General features: G+C 37.1%; 1 protein-coding gene across 2 annotated transcripts in view; it reads right to left on the reverse strand.

Annotated features, from left to right (window-relative positions):
* SMURF2 (SMAD specific E3 ubiquitin protein ligase 2) overlaps nt 1-27,748 on the reverse strand; it is a 73,016-nt gene that overhangs the window by 22,544 nt on the left and 22,724 nt on the right. For both annotated transcript variants that reach the window (XM_034412623.3, XM_087886981.1), the window contains exons 2-9: nt 16,185-16,223; nt 13,612-13,720; nt 11,427-11,560; nt 10,888-10,953; nt 6,337-6,421; nt 6,031-6,114; nt 4,404-4,606; nt 1,201-1,285 (exon numbers count right to left, since the gene is read on the reverse strand). In XM_034412623.3, the coding sequence (XP_034268514.2) occupies nt 1,201-1,285; nt 4,404-4,606; nt 6,031-6,114; nt 6,337-6,421; nt 10,888-10,953; nt 11,427-11,560; nt 13,612-13,720; nt 16,185-16,223 (805 nt within the window). The remainder of the gene's footprint in view (nt 1-1,200; nt 1,286-4,403; nt 4,607-6,030; nt 6,115-6,336; nt 6,422-10,887; nt 10,954-11,426; nt 11,561-13,611; nt 13,721-16,184; nt 16,224-27,748) is intronic.

Raw genomic sequence — 27,748 nt, forward strand, 5'->3', positions numbered from 1 at the left:
TTCCTACTAGAAATATAAGTACTTAAAGGCCACTTTTACTATAGGGGCTTAACAGTGATTATGTCTTTAATCATGATTTTAGCAAGTCTTTTTCATTTTTTAACGATACTTGAAATGCTTTTTCTAAAGTTGAAAACAGACCTTATTTTCCATAAAGTTTATATAAGCTTGCAGTTTACCACAGGTGACTTTAACCCACCGTGTAGACTAACCATGAGACAAACCCTAGATGAATACAAATTTTCTCAATACAGTATGATTAAAATCTTGTAATGTTTGTAAAAGAAGCCTTCCATTTACTCATTCATTATTTCTATATCCTGCACTATACATGTTTCACCTCCCACCCCCAGAACAATTATGTGAGGCAGGATAGATTAGACACAGCAAGCATCCAAGATTACACAGTACATTTCATAACTCCATAGGGACCTGAGGATGGGTCTCCACAATCCTAGCACAGTGCTTTAACTATTACCAGATTATTTACCAGATAAAAAACTAGGGAAGTTAGCTTTAAGTGTGTAAACAGTTAACACTATTAAAATCATATCAGTATCCATTTATGTTAAAGAAAAAATAAACTATATAATTTAGATTTCAGCTCACTTACTACAAGTTTTAAATTTTAAAAGTTAGTAAGTGGAAGTCTGTTTGAGTGATGAGACATCTTCAGTTCTCAAGACCTCACAGGTTTCCATGTACCCCTATAGCTGATTCAGAGATTTCTCTGAATTTTAAGGGTGCACAGAAGGCTGTAAAGAGCAGGGTGGAATGCCTCTCTCTTAAATCCACTGACAAAAGCCATTTACAGTAGCAGAAAATCTTCATTGACTTTATTTGGTAAGAAAATTGGAGGCAAGTAAGTAATAAATATAGGTTTAATTAATTTCATTTCTGATCAAAGAAAGATCTTATTCAAACCCGTTTAGATGTTTGTGAATGTATTAGACATGTAAGACATTCTTTTTCAGACACAAGTATTCAGCCCACGCTTTCTTTTTAAATTAAAACTGAGATTTTTCAGAATGCATTGTTTTCTGAACATGTTCTGAATTTGAGTGTCTACAGAATCACACAACGCACACCAGGCACCGGGCAAGCATGCAATTATTAGAAATTTGTGTGCTATTTTGCATTTTATTTGTAAGGGGGCTTTACTGAACTTCCAGCACCAATGAAGATACATTATTTTCTTACCGAGGTACACGGGGATCGTGCCATGTGCTTACACCAGTTTGAGTATGTAGGAAATACACCTGCCCTTGCTGAGTTGTCCTTTGCTCTGTTTGGGAAATTATCAATGCAAAAATAAATCAGAAAGTTCAAAATATTGTTTTCTTTTTCTAAAGAAAATTCGCCTGATCTCCAGTTATCACTGACATTCTAGACATAAATATTATAATCTTTGTAACTTCCCCTTGTGATGCTCCATTTTGGTCTTTTCTAGAACAGCTGTCAGGGGTTCCAGACTTGGACTATTTTGAACAGTTTGGCTAAGCAAAACTGGGGTCATTTTTTTATACTTTTATATTTTCCTAACCTTTATTCTGTTTCTATGTTATATTTTTAACTGTTGTTAACCTTCCAGAGACAGAACCTTGGAAAGATTTAAAAAATATTTGTTTGAATGAACTTTTTTACAGTATTATTTTAGGCGGTTAGCTTTACAGGACTTCCATGCATACACAATTCCATTTTTCATTTTGGAATAAATCCAAAGGATAGTGGCTTTTCATAAATACACAAAGATACATAGATGTGTATTAATGTGGGGAAAAGACCAAAGATGCTTTAAAAAAAAAACTGAACTTCATTGGAATACAAGCAATATCTTCCAGTGTAATTTTCCTCTGTTTTCCCATCTTTGGTCTTTTTAGAAATCCCTTGGATTATACAGTAGCTAAAAAACTGGTAGACTTTAGGAGAGCAGCAATAGCACTGTGGTATAGCATTGTGTGTTCTGCTGGCCTCCCAACCATTTCCCTGTTACTCCATTCCTGTCCAGATCCAGTTTCTTCTCCAATTTCCCTTGAGACTTTCCTGTCTGTCAAGGAATGAAGACATTTGCAAGGGTGTGGTATAAGAAGAAAAATATATTTTAGGGGAAAGAGTCTTTTAGAGCTGTTCTCCTATGCAGCCACAGTGAATTTAATTCCACTGAAGTGACTGGAAAAGACACTGAACAGTCGGCAACAAAAACTAAATGGGGAAATAAAAAGTCTCCTATATCTGTAATAACTTAAGTATTTGAATGCAGAATACAAGTAATCCTCGACTTACAACCATTTATTTAGTGACTGTTTAAAGTTACAATGGCAATGAAGAAAGTGACTTAGAGGTCTCCAGAGAAGGAATTTGTGACATAGTGTGAGGATTATAAATTATTGCAGAATTAAAATAAAGGCAGTGCCTATTATTATGATGATTATAGTGACCTAGGATTTTGCATTACAAATAGAGGAAAATTCTCAGGCATTACTGAGTTACAATGCATACAGGTAGTCCCTGATTTACAACCATTCATTTAGTGTCCATTCGAAGTTACAACAGCACTGAAAAAAGCGACTTATGGCCCATTTTCACATTTACGACCATTGCAGCATCCCCCCCATGGTCAAGTGATCAAAATTTGGACACTTCACAACTGGCTCATATTTATGACGGCTGCAGTGTCCTGGGGTCATGTGATCATCTTTTGAGACCTTCTGACAAGCAAAGTCAATGGGAAAATCAGAGTCACTTAACAACCGTGTTACTAACAATTGCAGAGATTAATTTAACAATTTAGAAAGGTCTCAAAATGGGGCAAAAATTGCTTAACAATTCTCTTGCTAAGAATGGAATTTTGGGTTCGATTGTGGTCGCAATTCAAGGACTACCTGTACTTTACTATATTGAGATGTGAATCCTGTTAAGTTTAACACAAATTTTTCATATGGAGGTTTCAGTAATACATTGTTCATCCTTGTTCAAAGCAACAATGCCTTTTTGTACAAGATAAAAGAACAAATCCTGAAATTACAAATATTCCCAACTCAGACATGCGAGTTCTATATATTTTACACACACACACACACACACACACACACACAGAGAGGGGTGTATGTGTTCTATATATGTTCTATATATGTTAATAGATTCTGCAACGGAGCCACTGAATACAGAAATGGTACAATGTCAATGTCAGCTACATCAATACAGATTTCCAAATAAACAGTAAGAATTCGGGGTTGGGGAAGAGTCTTCCTTCCATTCTCTTCCCTTAAAAAGCATCATATATGCACAGATGCAAATACATGCCAATAAACATTACAAACATAATTTAAATTTGATCCAAGAATCCCAATGTTCTGATGATCAATTAACAACTTTCTGCTATGTCAATGAAGACTGTCACTCATCCAGGCAAAAGTGTCAGAAGGTTGAATAATGATTCAACTGTCTGACAACTTTCTACTACTGATTTTAAGATCTCAGAACTTTCTATTTTAAATATAATAGCATTTTTTAAAAAATTCTATAATACAAACAAAATTCAAAGTTCAAAGCGCGCGCGCGCGCACACACACACACACACACACACTTTTATTAAATTTATACCCTGCTACAATCAAATGACTTTCAGTAGTTTACATGGTATCTAACAAAATAACATAGCAGGATCCAATCTGGGTCACCAGGACCAGAGGTTCTGTCTTCCGAACTTTCGGACTCGTGGTGGAATCCATCTTCAAGGAAATTCTCTCTAGAGAGAGAAGTTCCCCAAGGATGGGCTCCAGCATGAGTCTGAAAGCTCAAAAGACAGAACCTTCTGGTCCTGGTGACCCAGATTGCATCCTGCAACATTATCCTGGGACACGTATATTCGTCTTTAAAATTAATATATCTGCAGGACAATTTAAAATAACAATAGCATAACCCCCTCAACAGGCACCACACATACAAAACAAATGAAAACAGAAAAAGAGTAAGAGTTGATATACATATATGCATTTTGAAATACATAACATTAGTGACTTATGTAAAGCAGTTACAGATTTCTAAATTTTTAAAAACAATATATTAAATGTGCCCATATTCACAACAGGCAAAGCTATCCTCATTGGTCTTTGCAATACCACACAATATACTTCATTAAAAAAAAACAAAAAAACAACCCATCAGGGCCTAATGGTACTGATTCAAAATTAGCCATTTTTATGACCACACTGGGTTGTAATGTAAGATTTTAAGGAGAGGAAAATGTCACTGATTAAAGTATTTATTAACCACAAGGTCCCAGCATCTCCTTAAGTGTTGCCAGTTGCCAAATCATCAGTTAGCACCAGTACTACAATCTAATTTTTTTTTAAAAATTATACTTTCTTTCTTATTTATAAAAGACAAGCAGGAACACATACCATATCCCTCAGGTAGATCAGGAGGAGTATGCAGGTGGGTCCTGCTCATGTAATTCCTATGCCTCTGAGATCTAACTCTCCTTTCTGCTAGCCTGGGATCAAATGACTGTCCACATGTTGCACCATTTATTCCTGTAAGAGGTGTGTTCTCATCCACAAAGCAACTCAGAGGTCTGCCAGGACTGGAATATTCCGATGCTGGCCTATTGAAAAACAATAATCTTTGTTTCTTCTATCAAAAGGGCATTACAGCCTAAAATTACAGAGTTTTAAGTAATGTGTTAAGAAATACTAGTTTTTGAACATGTTACTAGAAGGCCACATTCTAATAAACAAATACAATTTAATTAGATTAAAATGATAAGCTGCACAAGATGGCTGGATGCTGCAGTGAAAGAGGGCACAAGTGTTGAGGACATTCTCTTGGATTATAGCATAGCAAATTCTTGATAAATGCAGCACTGCCATCAGACCTAATAAATGAATTGTCATGTGACAAATAGACTCCTCTTCAGGCATCTACCGCCAAAATCCAAACAGTTCTTTCATATGAATATGAACAGACTGGTAATTGGGTATAAAACATTTGTATGTCCCTTCAATGATCTGGCTGTGACGTTTTACACCAGAAGCAGTTTTCACCTCAGTCCCCAGGGTAATTCTGTGTAAAGCATATTTCCAGTAATCCAGCCCTAAAATTATCACCACGAGGATTGCTGAGGCCAGATTTAGTCCTGACAAGGAATAGTTACAACTGGTAGTTAGGAAAAAGTTCTCCTTGCCACAAAGACCACTAGTGCCTCCTTTGATAATAAGAATTCTAAAACCATCCCCACACTGAGAAATGTTCACACTGTTTGCATTGTACTAAAGATGGAACAAAGGAGACTTGGGGGAAGGGACATGAGAGATCTGATTTCCTACCTATTAGCAATAACACAGTTGCCAACTTTACAACCAACAATAGAAGAATCAGGAAAATCCTGGTTGCATTTGTACTGGTGCACAAGTGTCACCGTCTCCCACTCAACAGGAAGTAAAATAGGAATAATTTCTTTAATTGTCCAAACTGTTTCCCTTGTTTCTTCCTTTCCTAGAAAGGATATATAAACTAATAACAAACCCTGAGTTAATTTAATAAAAACCAGAGTTCTGGGGGGGAAAAAGGTTTATCTTTATATATAAATATGACCCCTTTATTTCTGCTGGTTTTATTACTTATTATTGAATATTAAAAAATAAGTGATAAGGACTTAAGGAAAACTTAACAAAATAGGGATAAGCAACTGTTTTGATCCAATAAGCATATGCAGAAGTTTGAGATAATGTTAAGTGTTCTAGCAAAATGACTGTTGCAGAGGGAAATTTAAAAAAACCCTCTTGTTTATATGAAAACTAATTTGGGTGCTCTGCCTCTCAAGATTCCATGAAAAGATTACCATGAGCAAATATGTTCTATGTTTTTTGTATAACAATGTAATACATATTAAATATGTGAGAAAAAGCTCTAATTTGGGAGGAAAGGACATGATGTGGCATATCACTTTAGAATCGGAGAATTCGTAGTGCTGACAACCACTAGAGTTGAAGGCACGCCACACCTTTCATTCTTTAAAAGAATGCTTACCGTGTTGGTCTCTCCCATTGTGTTGTTCGTGTGATATGATTCAAATACTGAATTCTTCCAGAAGCTGTCCTCCTTTCTTCCCAGCTAAATATTTTTGTATTGAAAGAAAAGTGTACATTACAAGAAGTTTGATTTTAAAATGTTTGAGCTCACAGAGTTACTTATTAAATAAGTTTATGTGTAATACATTTTAAACTAGCATTCTTTCATTCTTTGTTATCATTGCAAATATTAAGCACAAATTAAAATAGTGTTTGGGACATGCAATATAGTATTTTATTCCAACTGTCAAAAAAATTAACTTACCCATCAGGTAAATCATTGTCAAATAGTCTACTGCAATCAACAACTTGCCCTCCTGTGCCTATCCGGTCTCTGGACTGAAGACTTACTATCAAAAAACAAAAGTCAAAATTAGAACATTATTATCGTATATCTTGCACAAACACTTTTGATTCAGTGATATATATTATATGTTTATGTAAGTTTTCACGGGTATATATGTGTGTACAGTTAATATCTCGGGTTTCTTCCCGTGTAATTGTAAACATATCCCTAAAAGGGTAGTAGCGATGTTTCGACGAAATCACATATGTCTGTCTCATAGACAGACGAATCTTAACACAAAATCTAAACCATAGATCAAAGATTCATCATAATACCTGTGTTTCCACCATTTCCAGCATAACTTATCCATTAACCCACAACCAAGCATCAGCACTTCCACCCAATCAAAATATAGCTACGTCATCAGCCAATCAGAATACAACAACACTGTTGACCAATCAGAATACACCTTTGCCTCTTTTCATAGAAAAACGTCAGTTACATTCACACAGTTTGCCCATAAGCACCAAACCGAGAACTTCAGCCAGAAGATGACGAATGTGATTTCGTCGAAACGTCGTTACTACCCTTTTAGGGATATGTTTACAATTACACGAGAAGAAACCCGAGATATTAAATGTACACACACACACACACACACACACACACACACACACACAATTGGAATTTTGAAGATATATAAGATGCTCTTATCTTTTCACTAAACGCCTTCAGGATTACTCCAAGATACTGGAAAGCAGTTTGATGAGATTCCAAAATGCAAGTAATCTGACCCTGGAAATTTTAGCTCAGTAAACAGGTATTCCTATAACCATGTCTCTATAACCTCAAGCTACAATCTTATACCTTCAATCTGTTCCTCATAGTTGCCTAGTAGAACACAAAATATACTTTTGTTACAAAAGATTACTTTAGTACAAAGATTGCTAACAGTATATTAATGGATAATTTATCTGGAATGTGGATCTTGTTAATTCTGGAACATCTAGCAACTTCCAGTATCAATATTACAATGTTACTCCTTCCATATTCTTTTGGGAGAAACAATGACATAACAATTCCATTTCTACCTAAAGAAGTAACTCCAAAATGTGATACTAAGGGAATATGTCAATGTTATATGATCCTGCAAGATTTTGGTTATCTCCATGCAGGGGTGGGTTAAACGCAGAAGCGTTTTGGTGATGTTGGGGTTGGTGGGTGGGGCCTCCCACCAGTTTTACTGCCGGTTCTATAGAACCGGTAAGAACCGGGGACAACCCACCACTGTCTCCATGTTTCTGAACACCAAAATAAACTGGAAAAGGCAATAGGGAGGTGTAATGAAGAAACACCTCTGCTGGTAACATCCCATTCTCTTCCATCAAATTTATATGAAGGATAATGAAACTGTATCAGGAATAATAATAAACTGAATAAGGGCCAGTAAGCAGCAACTCAGTCCTGGCAAATCTGAGAACCAACAGATGCTTTGTTTCTTCACAGAATCTCCTTTAAGAACCATGTAAATGGGGAGTGGTGACCAGAAAGAGAGCTCTCTCAATTAAGATGCCAAGGTTGTAGAATCGCCTCCTCAAAGAAACTTGCCTAGTGACATTCTTATGGTTTGGCCTGGTCAGATATTTTGTTATCACATTATTTTCAACATATCATTCTTTTTTCTTTGCTGTTTTTTTTTCTTTCTGTATGCTACACCTATTTTTATGTTATTTCCTCCTATTTCCACCATTAAAAGCTCTGCTTAAAGCTGACATACAAAACTTGCCAATAAAGGTAAGTCTTTAGGAAATTTAATTTGCTGAACGTGTGGACAACATAGAAAAGGGAGTTCATATTTACCACTTGCCTTATCATTTAGCATAAATCAATTGCTAGGAATCGGATTCTGTGTAAAAGGCATCTCTCTATCAGGGATTTTATTTATTATTTATTTATTTATTTTTCAGATTTCTATACCGCCCTTCTCCTTTTGGACTCAGGGCGGTGAACAGCCAAGATAAAAAACATTTATACACAAAAGTTAAAAATAGATTTAAAATAATTAAATAAATTTGGCCTGTAATTTAAAACATTTCAATTAAAATCCATATCAAATTATAAAACCAACCATAAAATCAGGACAGCCCAGCTAACTGAAAAAAATAGGTTTTTAGGGCCCGATGAAAAGTCCGGAGGTCGGAGATCACTCGTATCTCTGGGGGTAGATTGTTCCAGAGGGTAGGTGCCACCACAGAGAAGGCTCTCCCCCTGGGGGTCGCCAGCCGACATTGTCTGGCCGACGGCACTCTGAGGAGGCCCTCTCTGTGGGAGCAAACTGGCCAGTGGGAGGCAATTGGTGGCAGAAGGCGGTCCCGTAAGTACCCCGGCCATTAATTATCATATAATGTTATGATCTGGTTTCTCATTCATTTTTTTTAAACGTTGGTTTACAATTTTTATTTGCTTGCATTTTGAAAGATGTGACAAGCCTTAATTGTAGTATGTATGACACAATGCTATTGCAAAAATAGTTTAAATCTATACGAACAATTCCCATATTCACACCTGGATTAAAAATACAATCTTTAGTGCTAACGTTTCTTACATCCAAAGATTTTTCACAAATAAAATAAAATGATAATTCTGTGCCTAAAGTGTTGCAAATAATATAACAAAGGCTGTCTGTGTAAACCTAAGTAGTTCTGTTTACTTTATAAAGAGGCCAGTCAAGAATGAAACTGAACACATGACTTATTTGTGGTTTCTGTGGCATTAAGATTAATGGGTTTTTCCTAATCCTGTTTAGATTGGAACTGAAAGCTCAAGTCTAGACCAAAACGAGCATCAACCCAGCAAAAGATAACAAGAGAGGCTGGGCCCCATTGCAACCCAAAGGAATGCTGGCGTTCTGAAGGTAGGGCACCATCTGCAACAGATCCTTATAATTCCACCTGCTGGGATCAGCATTTAAAAAAAAAAAAACCCCACACAACAACTTGGAAGCAAGAATACAATGTATAAATCAAATGTCTAGAAATTCTCATTAGAGGTAATCTACTCTTCCTCCAACTTTTTAAATTTGTTAAATCGTAGACAACCATTCAGTGGAATGGATTCTTAAATGTTAGTACTGGAAGTAATGTTAAATTGGAGGATAAGGTTCAATTTCATATACAGAGCCTAGTACCATTGACACAGTAAGATGTTTGGAATGGATAGAATACTGAAACACATAACTTGGACAGGTGTGAGATCAATCGAATTATATTTCAAAACACCATCACAACACAAAGTTGCTTGTCAATTTCCCTTCTCACTCTCGCTACTCTTGAAAAACAAATTCATAGGGTTAACAAACACGTTAACAGGATTGATCAATGCACAGCTAAAGCAATATATTAAACATTAACTTCAATGAGAAGAGAAAATAAAGCAGTATGTAACATGCAAACTTAGCTAGCTTTAAGCATTTCAGTTAAACAGTGACTGTCACTGTTAAAAATTTATATAAATTATATGTAAAGCTTAAATGGTAAGTGCACTTATTAACAAGGAAGAAAAAAAATAAATGCCAAATAATGTTGATAAGCAGAAATAAAAGAGTTTCATGCAATGGTTTCTCTTCCAATCAAAATTGGAATCCAATCACCCAGCAGAACTCCAGAGGGGAAAACTCTTTCATTCTGCCTATGCTTTAATCTCCCCAAATCTTCTTCAGACAATAGGGACTCCTCATGAGCCACATGGGAGAAGGCAAAGTGTGGGAGGGGGGTGCATACAAAAAAAGAAATGGAAATAAAATGCCATTCACTTTTATTCATAAAAAACCATTTGCTGGATCAAAGGGGCTTTTATGGACAATCTGTTTAACCTAATGTATTCTGTACCATTTCACTTCCACGTTTTTACAGAGACCTCTTCCAAAAGACAATGCATTACCTATTATGTGTTATTCTTAGGAAGGAAACTGTACCACGGAAGCCTTCAAAAACTCCTTTGCCAATAGAACGAAGAATTATAGTAAGCTTTAGGTGGAGTTTTCTGTTAAACCTACATTGGGCTATGTCGAAATCATGCCGTTCAGACTCAAACCAGACTTAAGTAACAGAAGAATCATATTTTGCATTCCTTTTTTTCCAGTTCCACCCTGGTGTTTGAAATACCTATTTAAATTTGGTCTAGTGTGATCTAGTGGTTAAGGGCTTAGAAACCAAGAGACTGTGATCCAAAGATGCTTTCAAAAGTATAGTTGCCTTTTGAAAAAGCACCTTTGGGACAACCATGACCTGGATGGCTGAGAATCTCCATAGACAAGAGACTGTTGAGTTCTAATCCTGCCTTCCCATGAAAGCCAGCTGGGTGACCTTGAACCATCTTTCTCCCTCAGCCCAACCCACTTCACAACATTGTTGTTGTGGGGAAAACAGGAGAAGAAACAAGTATTTTCACCACCTTGTGTTATTTATAAAAATAATCAATGCAGGTTATAAAATAAAGGAAGCAAACAAACAGAATAAAATCATTACTTACCTACTATCTGTCCTCTAACTGTATCATTGTCGTTCGGCCCAAGTTTGCACAGATCTAATCTCTGATCTATAAAAAAAAACCCAAAAAACCTTATTTCTATGTAATGATCATGTAAGGTAATTTCTATGGCAAAATACATATTGCTGAATTAAACATTTCTAGAATTTCAAAAGAAGATGAAGAGCATACTGGTCTTCACCCTCCCCAAAGCCACTTTGGTCTAGTAGTGGTTAAAGTACCAGGCTAAAAAGTCAGAGGCTGTGAGTTCAAGTCCTGCCTTAGGCATGAAAACCAGCTGGGTGGCTATGGGCCAGTCACTCTCTCTCAACTCAACCCACCTCACAAGAGGTTGTTGTGGTGATGAAAAAAATAGGAGGAAATAGTGGTGGATATGCTCACCGCCTTATTTGTAAAAATAATAAAGGCAGGAAACAAATAAATAAATCACAAATAAATTATAATTTCCATAGAACTAACTTTAAAGTCACTCTAAAAAGCTTACTCCAAAACTCTGAAGTACTTTTGTTCTGCCTACTTACAACCAGTGTCTTTGAGGCGGTTGATAGCATTAGAAAGAAGTCTCACACAACCCAGAAAACCAGCTCCCTGTTTTTTATGGATTTTCTTGTGGTTCCATACACTGATTGTTATAGAGTCAGACTTTCCAATGTATCTAAGGGAGAGAGAAAAAGACAGGAATCAGCAATAAAACATATGTCGACTGCATACCTCTAACAGTCTATTAGGATATAATTTTTGACTGCAAAATTTTTTAGAGCTTCATAACATAAAAATGATTATTTTTATTTTATGCTGAAGAAGAGGTCAAATGCATTATACAGAGAGTGTCTCCATCATAATTTACTCATAAAAAGATTCTACTTGAACAAATGACAAAGGAGCTTTTAAAAAATATCTTATGTAAATCATACATAGCTGACATCCTTTGGCTAGACAGTCACAGTCTGTCAAACAGAAAAAAATGGTATGTTGTTGAGTGTTTAATTTGGAGGACAAGTTGTAACACTTAAGAATTATGTTTCTCTCTGGGAGATGTTTAGTAAGCCTCTCCCATTACATGCATTCTGTCATAGTACAAACATCTAAATGTTCGATTTACTAAAACATTCTTCTACACTCACTCATTTAAATTGTTTTACACCCATAACACACATACCCTAGAGTTGCAATGCATCATAATACAGGTAGTCCTTGACTTACAACAGTTTGTTTAATGACCTTTCAAAGTTACAACGGCACTGAAAATGTGACTTATGATAGTTTTTCACAGTTACAACCTTTGCAGCATCTCCATGGTCATGTGATCAAAATTCAGATATTTGGCAACTGGTTCATATTTATCCTAATGTCGTGTGATCATCTTTTGCGACCTTCCCACAAGCAAAGTCAATGGGGAAGTCAGATTCACTTACCAATTTACCAACTGCAGTGATTCACATAACAACTTAGGCAAGAAAAGTCATAAAATGGGGCAAAACTCACTTAACAAATGTCTCACTTAACAACAGAAATTTGGGGCTTAATTGTGGTTGTAAGTTGAGGATGACTACTATAAATGCTCTCATAGTTTACAAATCACTTGCTGATTATTTTCCAAGTCTTAGAATGTTATCTTTTTGGAAAAGACTACTCATATAATGATGCCTTCAACTTGTTTCTACATACAATTTCTGTTATCAAACACAAAGGTTTCAGTTGAATACCCACATATATATGAGGGGAACAGACACATTGCAACTGCAGCCTTCCAATTACAAAAAAAAGGGAAGAATGTCTTCTATGTGCTAGCTCCCCAAGAGGCACTCATGGGACTACGATTCCAGCAAATGGTGTCAGCAACTAGAGAGGAACTATTTATTAATGTCATATGTAGTGTGCATTTTTGCCCATGTTCCAAGAAAATCAGTGAAATTTTTATATACTACAGATAGTCCGCTCAAGATTATGACATCTTAGAAAGGGTGCTTTATATTCCATAAAGCATTTCTGGCCATTGTAAAATGTCATGGTATACCTCCTCACAGTCACGTAATTCACACTTATGACTAATTGTCAAGTGCCCTGTGATCACATGGTTGCCATTTGAGATCTTTTCCGCCAGCTTTCCCAGAAATTCACTGGGGAAGCTGGTAGGGAAGGTTACAAGCTGCCCCCACTTACCAAAGGATTTCCCCTTCTCTCCATGCACCGGGAAGGGGAGGGATGGAAATCATTTATCAGGTTGTAGAAACAAAGCTCAGATCATTAGGATATCTATGTGTTTCTCCAACCCAGTGCAGGAGTTCCCTTCCACACATGGAGAAGAGAGGAACTTCTGAGCTGGGCTGAAGAAATCGTGAAGATTTTTAATACTTTAAAAAAAATTTCCCAATCTAATAGGACAGCTGTCCCCAACCTTTCCAGCTTGGTGGACTGGGGGGAGAGATGTTTCCGTGCGAGCAGCAGGCACACACATGACACACACAGCTCCATTTGGGCACATGCCACTTGCACAAATGGAGTGTAATAATACAATCAATCAATCAGCCAACTCTATGCTTTAGCAATGAAAGACCAACTACTTTATAAACAAACCAGACAGTTAACACAGGCCTGCATTACTTTTCAGAGTAATTCTTAGCAAAGACTCACTGATTTAAAATATTTAATTTTTTTTAGCAATTACTCAGTTTGATCATATTTAGATAATCTCTATTGACATACAAGTCATAATGCTGATTCCACTTTGGATCAAGGGTATTCTTCACAGTATCAGTAGAATGGCACTGGCCAGATCCGTCTACCACCACTTTAGCAAATGGATCAGGAAGTCCTGTAAGAAAATACATAATACAATGAGGATGCTGCTAATTTATATCATTTTATTTGTGATGGTCCATTAGAAAGCATCTACATTTTCTAACCTATCTCCTTTTTAATCCAATGAACAAAGAAATCTCATTATGCTATCAATCTGGTTTTGAGAAAGTTTTGTACTCAACTACATTTATAGTACCAATTCTTTATGGAAAAGTAGGATTTTATATAACGAACAAATTCTACTAGGAATTCCATAATTTATTCATTTATTTGTTCATTGCAAGATACAACCTATACTGAATTTATTTGGGCATATATAACATTGTTTCAAGACATTTCAGGCTATCATTTTAAATGCGAAATAATGTTCTTCACAATCCTTCTCACAAGTCTAATGCTTTCAATAACACAAAAATTAAAAGTCAAGATAGAACTGAAGCCAGGCGTTTTTAATACACAACCTGTTTTCAGCAGTTTTCAACAGTTCCTGAAAGCACTGCCCAGTTTCAGCACTTCACTGGATTGAGGAAAAACAGTGCTACCCACCATTTTTAGCAGTAGCAGCCCATTTGTAAATATGAGTTCTGTCTTAAATACAAATTTCGGTTAAAGACAGATTTAAACAGAACTCATTTTTAATCCAGGGACTACCTGTACTTCTTGAAGCATTTAATTGCAAAGGTAGAGATGAAAAGATAATCATTATGGAACTCACACAGCTATTTATAAATATTCTGTAACACACATGAAACATCAGCAGGAGGCAGCATCTGATTGACCTTGATTGAGCTTAGAAAGTTAACTAGGTCATCCTGATTATAGCAGAAGTTGGATGTGAGACCAACAGGTAATTCCAATAGAGTAAGATGAGTTCAGAAGTTGAAAAACATTCCATAAGACTATCATGGCAAACCACATCCACACTAATGCCAAGAAAACTGCATGGATGTGTTCATGAAGTTACCAATAGTTGTACTTGACTAAAATGAGCTTGACTTTAGCAGCACTCATAGTCAAAGCAATTCTTTAATAAACAACAAATTTAGCCAAAAGAAACCAATGTAAAATATTTAATGGCAGCAACTCTAATTGCTCTTATGCTAAATTTCCATGCTATTTTTAAAACTCAAGGGACTTTTGGGATGTTTCCTGATAACTACATGTAAAAAGTTAATGCTATGAAATGGATTATGACCTTCAATTTTAGTTCTGATTAAAGTATATTATAATACCAATCCATTTTTAGATTTTAACATCACAATAAATTGGTGTTTATGGCATTACAGAATTACAATTCTCAGCATCTCTAGCAAACAAAGCCAATGGTGAGAAACGTTGGGATCTCACCTGTGGTGAAATCTGAACCGGTTTGTACTGGCCACCCATGCGCACGTTGTGCCAAATGCACACTATGTGCACATGTGCATGCGCATTATATGCTAAAAGGAGGCTTGGAAGGTAAGTAGAGCAGTGGGGGAGATCAGCTGTGGGTGCAATTTAGCTTCGCTATAAAGCAGGATTTCCTGCTTTCTAGCAAAGCTAAACTGCACTGCTCAGATGATCCCCCCCCCCGCTGTTCTACTTACCTTCCCAAGCCTTCTTTTGGCATGTGCTGCGTGTGTGCGCGCGCATGCGCAGTACGTGCCAAGCAGAGGCTTGGGAAGTAAGTAGAAGAGCGAGGGGGGGGAATCAGCTGTGGCGCGCGATTTAGCCAAACCCCGCTGCACACCTGATCGTCAGAAATACCAGTTTGGAGGAACCGGTAGCTTTTTTTAACTACCGGTTCAACCAAACCGGTAGCTTACTACCAGTTCGCCTGAATCGGTACCTTTTTTTTACTACTAATTCTCCCAAACCAGTAGTTTTTATCACTACCAGTTCACCTGAACCGGAGCGAACCGGTAGCATTTCATTCTGGATTTGACGCTCAACAAAAGACGGTGTCATAGACTGCCTACTCATATTGAGAAATGTACACAAATTAAAATACTTTTCTTACAACATCCTCTTTTAATTTTTAAAATTTAGATACCGCCCATCTCACTAACTCTGGGTGGTTTACAAATAAAAATTAAAAATGATAATAGATACATAAAGGGAAAGTATTTTTTTTTATTCCACCTTTCCTTTAGAGGTTCGAAGCAGCATACATAACACTTCCTTCTCCAATTGGGCCGAGGGACAATAACTGATCCAAAGCCACCCAATAAGCTTCTGTGGTTGAAATGGAATCTCAGTCTTTCTGCTCTTAGTCCAGGGTCTTAATGACTATGCCACACTGGCTTGTATTCGATATGCAAGTATATCAATATACTCTATTAGCACAGGCCATAAACAATACTTGAAGGTGAGTAGATAATCTGGTTATGGTTTAATGGTTTATGGTTTATGAAATGCTACCTAGTAAGACAATATCTTTGAACTTGAACCCTCTCTAATACAAAATAAAAGGTATAAAAACAGAAAAGTGTACTTACGGAAAAAATCCTTTTTCACCAAATTTTTTGCACAGAGAACTGAAACCAAAACAAAGAAAAAAGCAATTATAGAATAACATTTTGAGTTTTAATGTATTTATTAAGTATTTTCAAATGTTCAACAACACAATCTCAGGCATATGTACCCATACTGAAGTACACTGTAAATCTGGAAATGCAGGTACATCAGGCAATTTACAGATCAAGGATCACAGCCATATTGTAGAGTTGGCATTCTGTTATTCAGTAACTTCATCCACTGGAATCGGCAATGGAAAAACTGAACTTGGCGCAGCCCACCCAAAAGCACCATTACTGAGGTTATATCCATGCTTCTAAACAAATGTCATTGGCCAAAATATATGGAGTATACTTTTTGATTTATAAATTAAAAGCCAATATAATTTAAATGTTGGTCATTTCTATGCACGTTTATTCAATATATAGTGAGAAAAACACAACTAATATTATAGATCAGCTCTAAAAATGCTGTCATAACAATTCCTTTGTACCGATTAGAAAAAGGAAGTTATACAGTATATGGTATGCATAATGAGAAACAAAATCTGGCTCCAACCCTTAATTTACTCAACATTTTTGGAGCTTAAACAATACAGGATTTTAAGACTTAAGTGATAATACCAAGGATGGAATCAAATTGGATGAAAGTAAAAATGAGAAAACTCCAAGAAAAGTACATATATATTTAAAAGGATTTGCAGATCTCTAGTCACAACATCAAATTCCCTGAATTTTAGTTTGTTCAGAAGACAGTAAATGGGAACACTGGAAAACATCTTCTTCCTAAATGTCATTCCATTTGTTTTGTTTAGACATAATTATTGCTTATAGAGCCCAAAGATGTAATTATGTTTTAATAATCATGTGATTTTTCACTTAACAATGCAGTTGCTGGTCCCAATTGTGGTTGATAAGCAAGGACAACCTATACAAGGCAAATGCTTAGAGACAGATAAGCAAAAGCATCAGCAGAACAGAATGGCAAATGCCAATTTAAAAAAAAAACTTTAATATTTAAAAAAATTGTTAAAAATACAAACAAAAATACAAACTAAGAAAAAGATCTTAAATTATATTCCCTACTATATCTCATACAATCTCTTCCATAATAACAAATATTGCTGCATCTTTTGATTGGCAGAAAATATTGCATTTTCCAAAACAGATGCATCGAAAATTTCCAACAATTATTCCTTGACATCTGGAATAACCACTATTCCTGACAAAATGTCAAATTCCAAAGCTTCTGTAAATAATTCAACATCACATTAACATCTTGAACATTTTCCCATAAACATACTAATAAACATTAATTTATCTCCCACTATTCCTAAATTATATCCTACAATATTTCTGGGAATGCAAGCATTCTGACACTCAACAATATCCTCTCCTTCAATTTTATCCCTGAAACAATAACTGTAGCTGACAGAGAGCTGGCCCAAAGTTACTCAAGGAGCTTTCAAGGACTTGAACCCAAGCCTCCCTGATCCTAATTCTCTACCTACCCATTACCCAATCCATTACACTGATATAAATGATAATACAACTTCATTCCATATTAACTCAGGGCACATAGAATCAAATTCAAATAAATAAAAAAAATATTTTGACTGTTAGCAAAACATTCAAAGATTGGACCTGAAAGCTCTGAAAGAATGTCTGAAAAAGGTTAGGATAAGGTATAGAGTTCTAAAATAGAGGAGTAGAGAAAAAGATTTTTGGCAAACATAGAAATAAAGCCGGTTAACTTTTCAAGTCTTGCCTGGCAAACAATAAAGTAAGCACCTAGTTGTGGCTAATACTAAGCTGTGTCTAGTACATTGTATGAGCAGAGTTAATTTGCCTCAAATTCATTTCTTTGAACATAACATAGGCAAGGAAAACTGATTGCCTTTGCTAAATATGTGATGGTGGGATATTTGGGGTGGGGGGGGTTGTTTGTCAAGTTCACCATGTTGTCCTTTTGCTTTCTCTGCTAGTTCCATTTTCTTCTTTATGCTTCTTATTATATTGTTCTACATTGTCTGGTGAATTATGAGCCACCAGAGTTGTCTGGAGTTGAATAGGGCCAAGTTAAATAAATAAAAGTTTTCTCTACTGGTGTCTTCTCCTTGCTGAATTACTAGTTTCACCAATATTCTCCTTAGAATGTTCCAGTATACGACAGACAAATGATGGCATGATAGAGACCCTCATGGAAACTGCTGTGCCCATGGATTACATATACATAATAGATACGATCAGGTAAATATTGGAAGCAAAAACGACTATGAAAAAGCTTTTTAAGAAAAAGAAACGGAGAGACGTTTTGTATAAAAATAATTAAATTATTAAAGCAGGCAAGTCCAACCTATAGCTAGTAATGCAGCCCCATCAAACTATTTTTAAAAAGTTTATTATTTAGATACATTAACATATGATATATTGATTGACGATAACATTTGTAGCTCAAGATTGAATTGTGGGTCCTTGATGTTCTGAGTTTGGTTATTTTCTTGCAGACATTTCATTACCAGACTAGGTAAATCTCAGGGCTAGTAGGAAATGGGGTTTGCTCTCATTTTTACATTCTAGTGGCTCCCGTGTCAGTGTTGGTGGGAGTTGTCTTGGCGATTCCTTGATTGGGTTATTCTTTGCTTCTTGATTGTGCATCTAATGTTAATCTTGGCGTTAATCTCTGCTCATCTGGGTGTTGATTGCTGGTGAGTAGGTATTTGGTCTTTTTTGTTTCCTTTCTGGCTTTTTGATTGTCTCTTTTGAATGGTATGCAGATGTTGTTAATGTCTATGTTCCTGTTCATGGCTGCTAGTATATTGTATATTTTATATGTGGCCCAAGACAATTCCTCTTCACTTAATGCAGCCCAGGTAAGCCAAAAGGTTGGACAACCATGAACTAAGCATTTGATTTTTTAAATTAAGTTCCGTGTGCCAAGTTACAGCTTGAAATAAAATACCGGATTCCACACTATTCTCCCGTAATTAAGAAGTAAATAGTTATCTGTAGGTGACTGTCAACAACCTACTGAATCATTTTGAATCCTTGTCTTCTCTTCCCCACGCTGTTTGGATACTACAAGCATTGGCATCACCAGATATCTTTATACTATGATATTTTACAATATTCATTATCACCATATCACCTGTTCAGATACATTGCTACTTTTTACTGGCAAAATCCTCACTTATTTCAAAATTAAATTTTTTTGATTTTAACATTACCATAAGTGAAGGTAAAAAGAAGTAGCCTAATAAACAATAAATGGAATTCCTGAATCGAATTCATGGCTTTAGAAAGATAATGTCTCCTTCAAATCAAGCTCTACTCCTACCAACTATATGGACACATCCACATACTTTTCTTGGCAGCAATACTCTACAGAAATTGTTTGCAATTCCTTCCTTTTGTTTCTTTATTTTTTGACTTACAATTTCTCACCCAGATCTGTCAGTAGCCTAGTACTAATCCTGCTTAACTTTTAAACCCAGACAAGGTCATTCAAGTGCTGCCACCTGTTAAGATATAACCTTAACCTAGTTTTAAGCAAAATAATCTTTCCAAATTTCTTATTTCTTAACATGGAATGAGACTATTTACATATTTCTGAGTTTTAAAAAGTAGTATTCAGGAACAAAGAATGGCAGAATATGAAGCAGAATTTGTGAAGAACTGACTTTTGTTCTGATGCAATAACAGTATCATTTACTATCAGGGTATAGAACTGAGAGTTTTTTTAAGTGGGGCAAAATGCATTTACAATCGCAAAATTACAGGTTTTAAAATTAACATTTTAGGATAAAAAGAACATACAGCTATTGCATGACTTTCTTTTAAGATGTACTTGCGTGTACAAAACTTTTCTGTTTTTCTAAACAACTCAAACTGAATTTGTTTTATTTATTATCACCGGTGTTTACTAATTTTCATGTTTTAATCTTCAGCTACCTTCTGATCTTCCCTACATAGCCGCCTAAAGCATTTTAAAAAGATAAAAAGTGAAAATGATCCTTAAAAATGAACAAATAAAAAACTCTCACTCCCTTAGTCAATAAAAAGAAAACAGAGGATAACATGTATTTCCTCTTTATTCCTCTTGCCTTTATCACAATTCAGAGAAAATAGAGGAAAGTAATTAGCTTTTTATGTATCTTTTTTGCACACTAATCATCCTATGCTGCTTTTAACTATAATAAAGTTTGTTTGATAGAGGAAAGTATCTCAGTAAAATAATACTGTATTGCAGGACTGCACATACCAAAAACAACTAATGGAAATTCAAATCAACAACAAAAATAAAAACTTTGGAAAAAAGATCTGAAAAACACTGGAAGCCACAAGAAAAATATTTTCAAGTTTGGAATTTCTGTTCGTACTCTAGTAATGAAGCAGACTGAACACTAACAACAAATTTATCTGCTACAATCTCACAGCTGAAAACTAAGGCTTGGCAAGACCTTATAATTTGTTTAGCATGCCTAAAGCCTTTAATGTAATATATTAAGATTTTTAAAAATAAAAATAAAAACTATACTATTTTTACAGTGAAAGATTTTTTAAAAAATCTAATAGCCAGGCTTTTTCATTTTCAAATTCCAATGTATTTTTCTACATCAGCAATATGATTTGATATTATTATAATAATATTCAGAAGTAATAATTTCTAGGCTAACAAAAGAACAATGTTGTAATAGAAAGAAGTTGATCCCAAATTTTCTAATTCTCCAGCTTTCTGATGTCATTACACCAAAGAAAAAAGCATCATTATATCCAAACCTATTTATTAAAAAAATTCTAAATAACGCAACGTCCTCTTTCTCAGAGGAATGCATATGGTAGAGGAAATGGGCAAACTGAAAAGGGAAGTTCACAACCTACTTCAAATAACAATTCAGCTTCTCCTTAAAATAATATTCTACTGGAATTCATTAGCATAGTATTCCCTGATTGGTTCCCTTCTGTTTGCATATATAATTAAAATATACATCCCAGCTGTAGAAACACAATGCTACACTGCTGTTAATATGTGTTGTACAAGCTATGCTTTAATCTGAATACATCTCCAACTGCTCTATTTCCGCTGCCAAAAATTCCCCTTTCCCTCCAGACAGTGGTTGTATTCCAATTATGCTGTTGATTGGAATGAAACTGCTGGAAGGGAGGGAATTAGAAAAATAGAAAACTCTCCATTTCAAAATACTACTTCTGAAATCAAGAGCAGCACTGGCAATTCAAAGGCTAGGATATTAAAATATTTGGTGGTTTTTTCCCCCCCCTTTTCAGAAGGGAACATAATTATTTTAAGTTTCTCCATCCAAATGTCTATGTACTCACAAAGCAACAGAGCCATATTCAGGGTTTTTTTAATGTAACTTTGTAATATGCCTGCCATAAAATTATAAACCAAGTTAACAAGACTAGGAAATTCACTTAACATCATTCAAATATCCCAGTACAACGTGATAAAAATTGAAATATTTCTCCAACATAAAATGTTCTCAACTACCAAAAAAATAAAAAATAAAAAATCCCCAAACCCACAATTCCCCTAAGCATTAGTTTTTACCCAAGAGAATGACAAAAACTGGTCATTGTACAAGGGAGAGTTCGCTTGCTTTTACCACATTCTCTTATATAAGATCACACAGCTCAAGATTCTTCCTGGATCCCCAGAAGATCTTCAAGGACTACTGGGGCTACAACAGGAAGACAGATAAGTAAGATGTCTTTAGTCATTTTACCAAATTAAAGTCAGTAGAGGTTTTTTTATTTATAAACTTTTCCTTGTTTCCTCATAAACACATTTTGTAGTTTTACTATATGCACATAATTAATGTCATTTAAACAAGGGGTTTTCTTTAGACGAAAGTATATCAGACATCTACTAAATACCAATGTATGGCATACCATTTTTGAATATCAGGGGAGTCTGAAAGGAATTAGTGATATAGTCAGCTTTTTTGCTCTACCGAGAGAAAATATTTGTTGTTTGGTTACATATATTCATTTTCTCCAGGTTTCTTATATCTCAGTTGGAATGTTTAATTGGTCTTGAAGGTGAGCTACTGTATACAGGTAGTCCTCAACTTAAAACAGTTCATTTAGTGACCAAAGTTACAACGGTACTGAAAAAAGTGACAATTTTTCACACTTATGACCACTGCAGCATTTCCAGAGTCATGCAATCAAATTTTTGCAGATGCTTGACAACTGATTCACATTTATAATGGTTGCACTGTCCTGGGGTCATGTGATTCCCTTTTGTGACCTTCTGACAAGCAATGTCAATGGGGAAGCCAGATCTGCTTAACAACCGGGTTACTAACTTAACAACTGGGTGACTCACTTAACAAATGTGGCAAAAAAGATAATAAAATGGGGCAAAACTCACTTAGTTGCAGCAGACGCCCAAAAAGCTACAACCCAGTTCTGATGTTGGGTTTTCCCCACCGTCACATAACCACATTTTGGGCACTCGGCAAGTGACCCACATTTACGGCTGTTCACAGCATCTCATGGTCACATGATCATGATTTACAACCATTTTGCTGGAAACTGGCACGTCCCATTTAGGGCATAAGACACCTCATAGCGATCGATGGGTTTGCTTAACAACCGTTGCGAAAAAAGTGTAAAATTGGGTGGTGACCTGCTTTATGACCATCATGACAAATAAACATAATTGCCAGGCTCAATTACAGTCGTAACTCTAGAACTACCTGTATCTGTTACAACAGACCAGACATCTAATTCAATATGAAACTGCTTACACAGCCCTCATTTGTTAGCTCTGTCTAATGCTGACCATCAAAACTTATTGTGCAGCTTTGGTATTTTCTTTAATGAAGTATAATGCAATGTATGGAGAAACAAAAACATTACAATTGAAGATTTTTGTCATCTAGAACTTTCATACGATTTACATGCTTAAAGCCCATGCTTAAACTGTATCTCAAAGCAACCTGTGCTTAACTAAGGAGACGATACAACTCAAAAAATTAATTTTTCTTATGAACACTATAGTAGATACTTAGGGCAAAAGGGAATCACAATTAACACTAATTCTATATGCCAGTTAAACATATTTTTTAATCTCTGCTGATAACATAATGCCTTGCAATTATACTTGTCCATACAGTCACTAGGAGGCAAGATTTGATTTGAAGGCACAAATAAACACACACATACATATACACAAACAGATATCCAAAAAGGTTGATTAGTGGGTCCTTCCGCGTAGGGTATATCAGCACCATTAGATCTTTTTCCTTCTTAATAAGTTTTCTTTTGGAAAGAAACCTGACAGGAGTAGTAGGAAAAATTACATAGTTTTAAATGGAGAGTCTGGTTCTGAAAATAAGAATAATTACACAATAAGAAATTCACCTGGAGACAGACTTAATTGGCAACGTAAACCAAAATTAAGGATTGCCCAGAGTAAGCCACGACTAATTAAAAAAGAACTTTCAATTTATGCTTTGTTCATTAACAAGAAAGCATGCTACCACCTGAGATTGCAAGTGAAAAAAGTTTACCTAGACTTATTACTTTGTAAGAATACATTTTAACTAATTTGTTTAATTTGACTTCATGTATGTAACTCATACATTTCATCAGGGCGTGCAGATTCAATTTGAACATTTCAATTTTGCATTATTTGAGAAGCTATGACTAAATCACCAGGATGGAATAATAGTTGGATTTGACAAGTAGCCAACTGGTTATCAGATAACGGACCCAAAAGGATAGAGTTAGTTCCTTATCTAGAGAAGAAAGTCTAGATAAGGCAAATTAAAAAAAAGTTTTTCCCCCTTCCTCTCTCTTGGGAGGAAACCCACACTCACAACAATTTATTTTTACTGGGCAGAATTACCACCTTTATAGCTTGGAATCCCATATTAGAAATAGTTTTGAACAGCCTACACTGAGCAGGAATGGAGGAGAAGGGAAGGAAGGAGAGGGGAGGGACATCATATTTAGAGAACTCTTTTTTCCTTCCTGAATCCATCAGAAACTGTATCTAAGAAGATGTATAGTCTGCCTCTCCTGAGGGAATTTTGAAAACCTGTCTCTCGTTTAAATATAGGCTGGAATAAACTATCTCATGGGTTTTAAGCAAAAACTCTTATCACTGCTAGAGTCTCCTTTCCCAATCAGCCCTCTATCTTTCCTGGACTTTCCAGTATGTCTATTTTTTCTCAAACTGATTCAGGAAGACAAGATGGAAAAGGTTAGAGATGTAAAATGATCAATAAAATCATTAGCAGCAAGTAACTCTCAAAATAAGATTTTCCCTAATCTAGATTGGGTGGGAGAAAGTGTCTACGAAGCATTTTCTTGGAGGTGAAAGTACTGCACTTTGACTGGCTGATTATCTTTTCTGTCAGAAAGTGGTTGAAGCAATACATTCATTTTAAATGAGATTTGAACTTGGAGAAAGTGACATTGGTTTCCTTCCCCCCCCCCACTCCCCCAGCTAAAGTGGGCTGTCTGGCTCATACTGTGACTGTCCCCTTGGGAACAGTAGGATTGTTGTGCCTTTGACCACTCAAACCTGTTGTCCTACCCTCCACTGGCTATCCTCCTCCTCCTTCTCCTCAGAAATACCTATTTCAGCTCTTCCTGCACACTATCATCTCAGGGAGTGGAGTGGTATACAGTATGAGGACGAATAGTCCAATCCAATGCCTGTTCTCTTAGCTTCTCTTAGTGGAATTTCTACCTGTGGTCACTGCTAAACACCAGTGGTAAGTTTCAAATTTTTTTACTACCGGTTCTGTGGGCATGGCTTGGTGGGCATGGCAGGGGAAGGATACTACAAAATCTCCATTTCCTCCCCAATCCAGGGGAAGGTTACTGCAAAATCCCCATTTCCACCCAATCAACTGGGACTTGGGAGGCAGAGAATAGATAGGGGTGGGGCCAATCAGAATTTTTACTACCAGTTCTCCGAACTACTCAAAATTTCTGCTACCGGTTCTCCAGAAGTGGTCAGAACCTGCAGAAACCCACCTCTGCTAAACACCAATAAAAGCACTGTCCAGCTGATAGGTCCAGCAGTTTTTAGGTTCTCAGTCCTTTCCTGCTCCTCTAATATTTTCACATAACTGCACTCATTGATAGACTGTCTGCTCTCTATGGCAGTCTGCTAGAGGACACAAAATAGCACCACCCAGATTAGGTAAAATCCTCCTCGTTTACTCCCTGAGTGACTAGCCAAGAGGTTAGTGGGGCAGATGGCTAATACTTGATAAGTCTGTTGTGCAGTCATCCAAAGTTCATTATTCTTCTTCTGACAGTTCACTTCCCTGTGTTTCTTTTTTCTTCCATTTTTACTATAGTCCCCACCCCAAGATCTACCAACTAAAGCTGACTGCAATTTATTTATTTACTAGCTGTACCCGGCCACGCGTTGCTGTGGCCCAGTCTGGTGCTTCCGCTGGGCTAAAAGAGCGAGGCTGAAGTTCCAAACTCTCCACGAACATTTGGTGGGCATGGCCAACTTGACGTCACTCACTTTCATCAGTCACATGACAGCCCCCGAGCCATGCCTACCCAGCTGGTGATTAGGGCAGAGAACCAGTTGCTAAAAAACAATGGGAACCACAAAAACCTCCGTCTCCCTCTCTCTCTTTGTATCTCTCTCTGTCTCTCTCTCTCTCCCCTCTGTATCTCTCTATGTCTCTCTCTCCCCCTCTCTGTATCTCTATGTCTCTCTCTCCCCCCTCTGTATCTCTTTCCCACCCTCTCTCTCTGTATCTCTGTATGTCTCTCTCTCCCCCTCTCTGTATCTCTCTCTCCCCCCTCTGTATCTCTCTTTCCCACCCTCTCTCTCTGTATCTCTATGTCTCTCTCTCCCCCTCTCTGTATCTCTATGTCTCTCTCTCCCCCCTCTGTATCTCTTTCCCACCCTCTCTCTCTGTATCTCTGTATGTCTCTCTCTCCCCCTCTCTGTATCTCTGTCTCTCTCCCCCCTCTGTATCTCTCTTTCCCACCCTCTCTCTCTGTATCTCTATGTCTCTCTCTCCCCCTCTCTGTATCTCTATGTCTCTCTCTCCCCCCTCTGTATCTCTCTTTCCCACCCTCTCTCTCTGTATCTCTGTATGTCTCTCTCCCCCCTCTCTCTGTATCTCTCTCTCTCTCTCTCTCTCTCTCCCACCCTCTGAAGGGAAGGAAGGGAGGGAGGGAGGGAGGCGGGGGTTCGAGGCTGGTTTGGGGCTTCCCGCCCAAAGAAAGCAGCAAAGCCAGGAGCCACGCACACCCCACTGGACCCCTGCTGTGCAGTTCTCCCCCGCCTGCCAAGGGCAGGGGAATGATTAAATCCCCCGCTCTTCCAGGCAAAACAAAGGAGGGCCGGCCATCCTCCCTCCTGCCCGTTTCTGCCCCCGAAGCCTCCCCAGAGCCCCTTTTCTGCCAGTGGCTGAAATTTTCGTGTAGGCTCCGTGAACTGCTAGAGCAGGGAATCAAAGGCGGTGCTGGTCAAAGGTGACCCCGAGGCTCCAGTTGCCTCCATCTCCCGTTCACCAACCGGATTCGCATAGCGCCGGTTAGCGGCTGGTCTTTCTGACCTTGGGGCCCGTGGTAGCGCTGGGCCAGGCATGATTCGGGCCAGGCGAGGGACGGAGGGTTCCTGCTCGGCGGTCCCAGGCAGCCTTGTTGCCAGATGTTCTTTGGAGGGAGCCCCGAGAGCGGCTGGTGAGGGGGATGGACAGCAGCGGCGGGCAAGGCTAGTTTGCGGGGTGGCCGGGAGAGGGGGAGGTCAGAGCCAGGCTCGGGCGGGCCCCACCCAGCCCTAGAAGGGCCAGCTGTGAGGGCTTCCCGGCGGGGAGCCGGCTGCCTACCTGCCGAGCCTGGTGGCAGGATATTGCCCTCGGGTGTCTCTGCCTTCCAAATGCGCAGTTTCTTGGAAGCAATATGGAGAGTCTAAATATAAGGAGTAGAAATCTGTTGAGCGTAATCAGGGCTGGGAGGCTGCCATGTTGGTTTTACGTCCAGCAGATGGCGCTGTTTTTCAATGTTTGTCAATGTCTTTCAATGTTTTCCAATGTTTTTCATGTTTTTACCTGTCACAGGTGTGACATGTATATAATATAGGTATATAAAAACATGCCCATAGTCGAATGCAATGTTGTGTCAAAATTTGAAAGCAATCGGTGAAGAACTTTCAGAGATGTGCGGTTATGTACAAACAGACATTTACATTTTTATTTATATAGATTTATTTATTTATTTACTTATTTACTTCTTACTTACTCCCTCAATTTACACCAATTCTAAGGTTAAAGCACAGGATTAAAACCAACAACACAGTATAAAAATAATACTAATAAAAAGCAAAATAATAGTACAATGATGACAGAGGAAGATTTAATACAATCCATGTCATTATAGGTTACATTGATAGTCTCACGCTATCTCCAGTCCTAAAACCAAAATGAAGTAACAGAGTAATAATAAGAGTATCCAGACTTAACAGAGTTTAGAAAAATGCATTTATGTCCACATTTGTTTCAGCAGAATAATTTACAATGAGGATGTCATTT

Source organism: Pantherophis guttatus, chromosome 2, assembly GCF_059756535.1.
Source record: "Pantherophis guttatus breed Tessera chromosome 2, ASM5975653v1, whole genome shotgun sequence".
NCBI lineage: Eukaryota > Metazoa > Chordata > Lepidosauria > Squamata > Colubridae > Pantherophis > Pantherophis guttatus.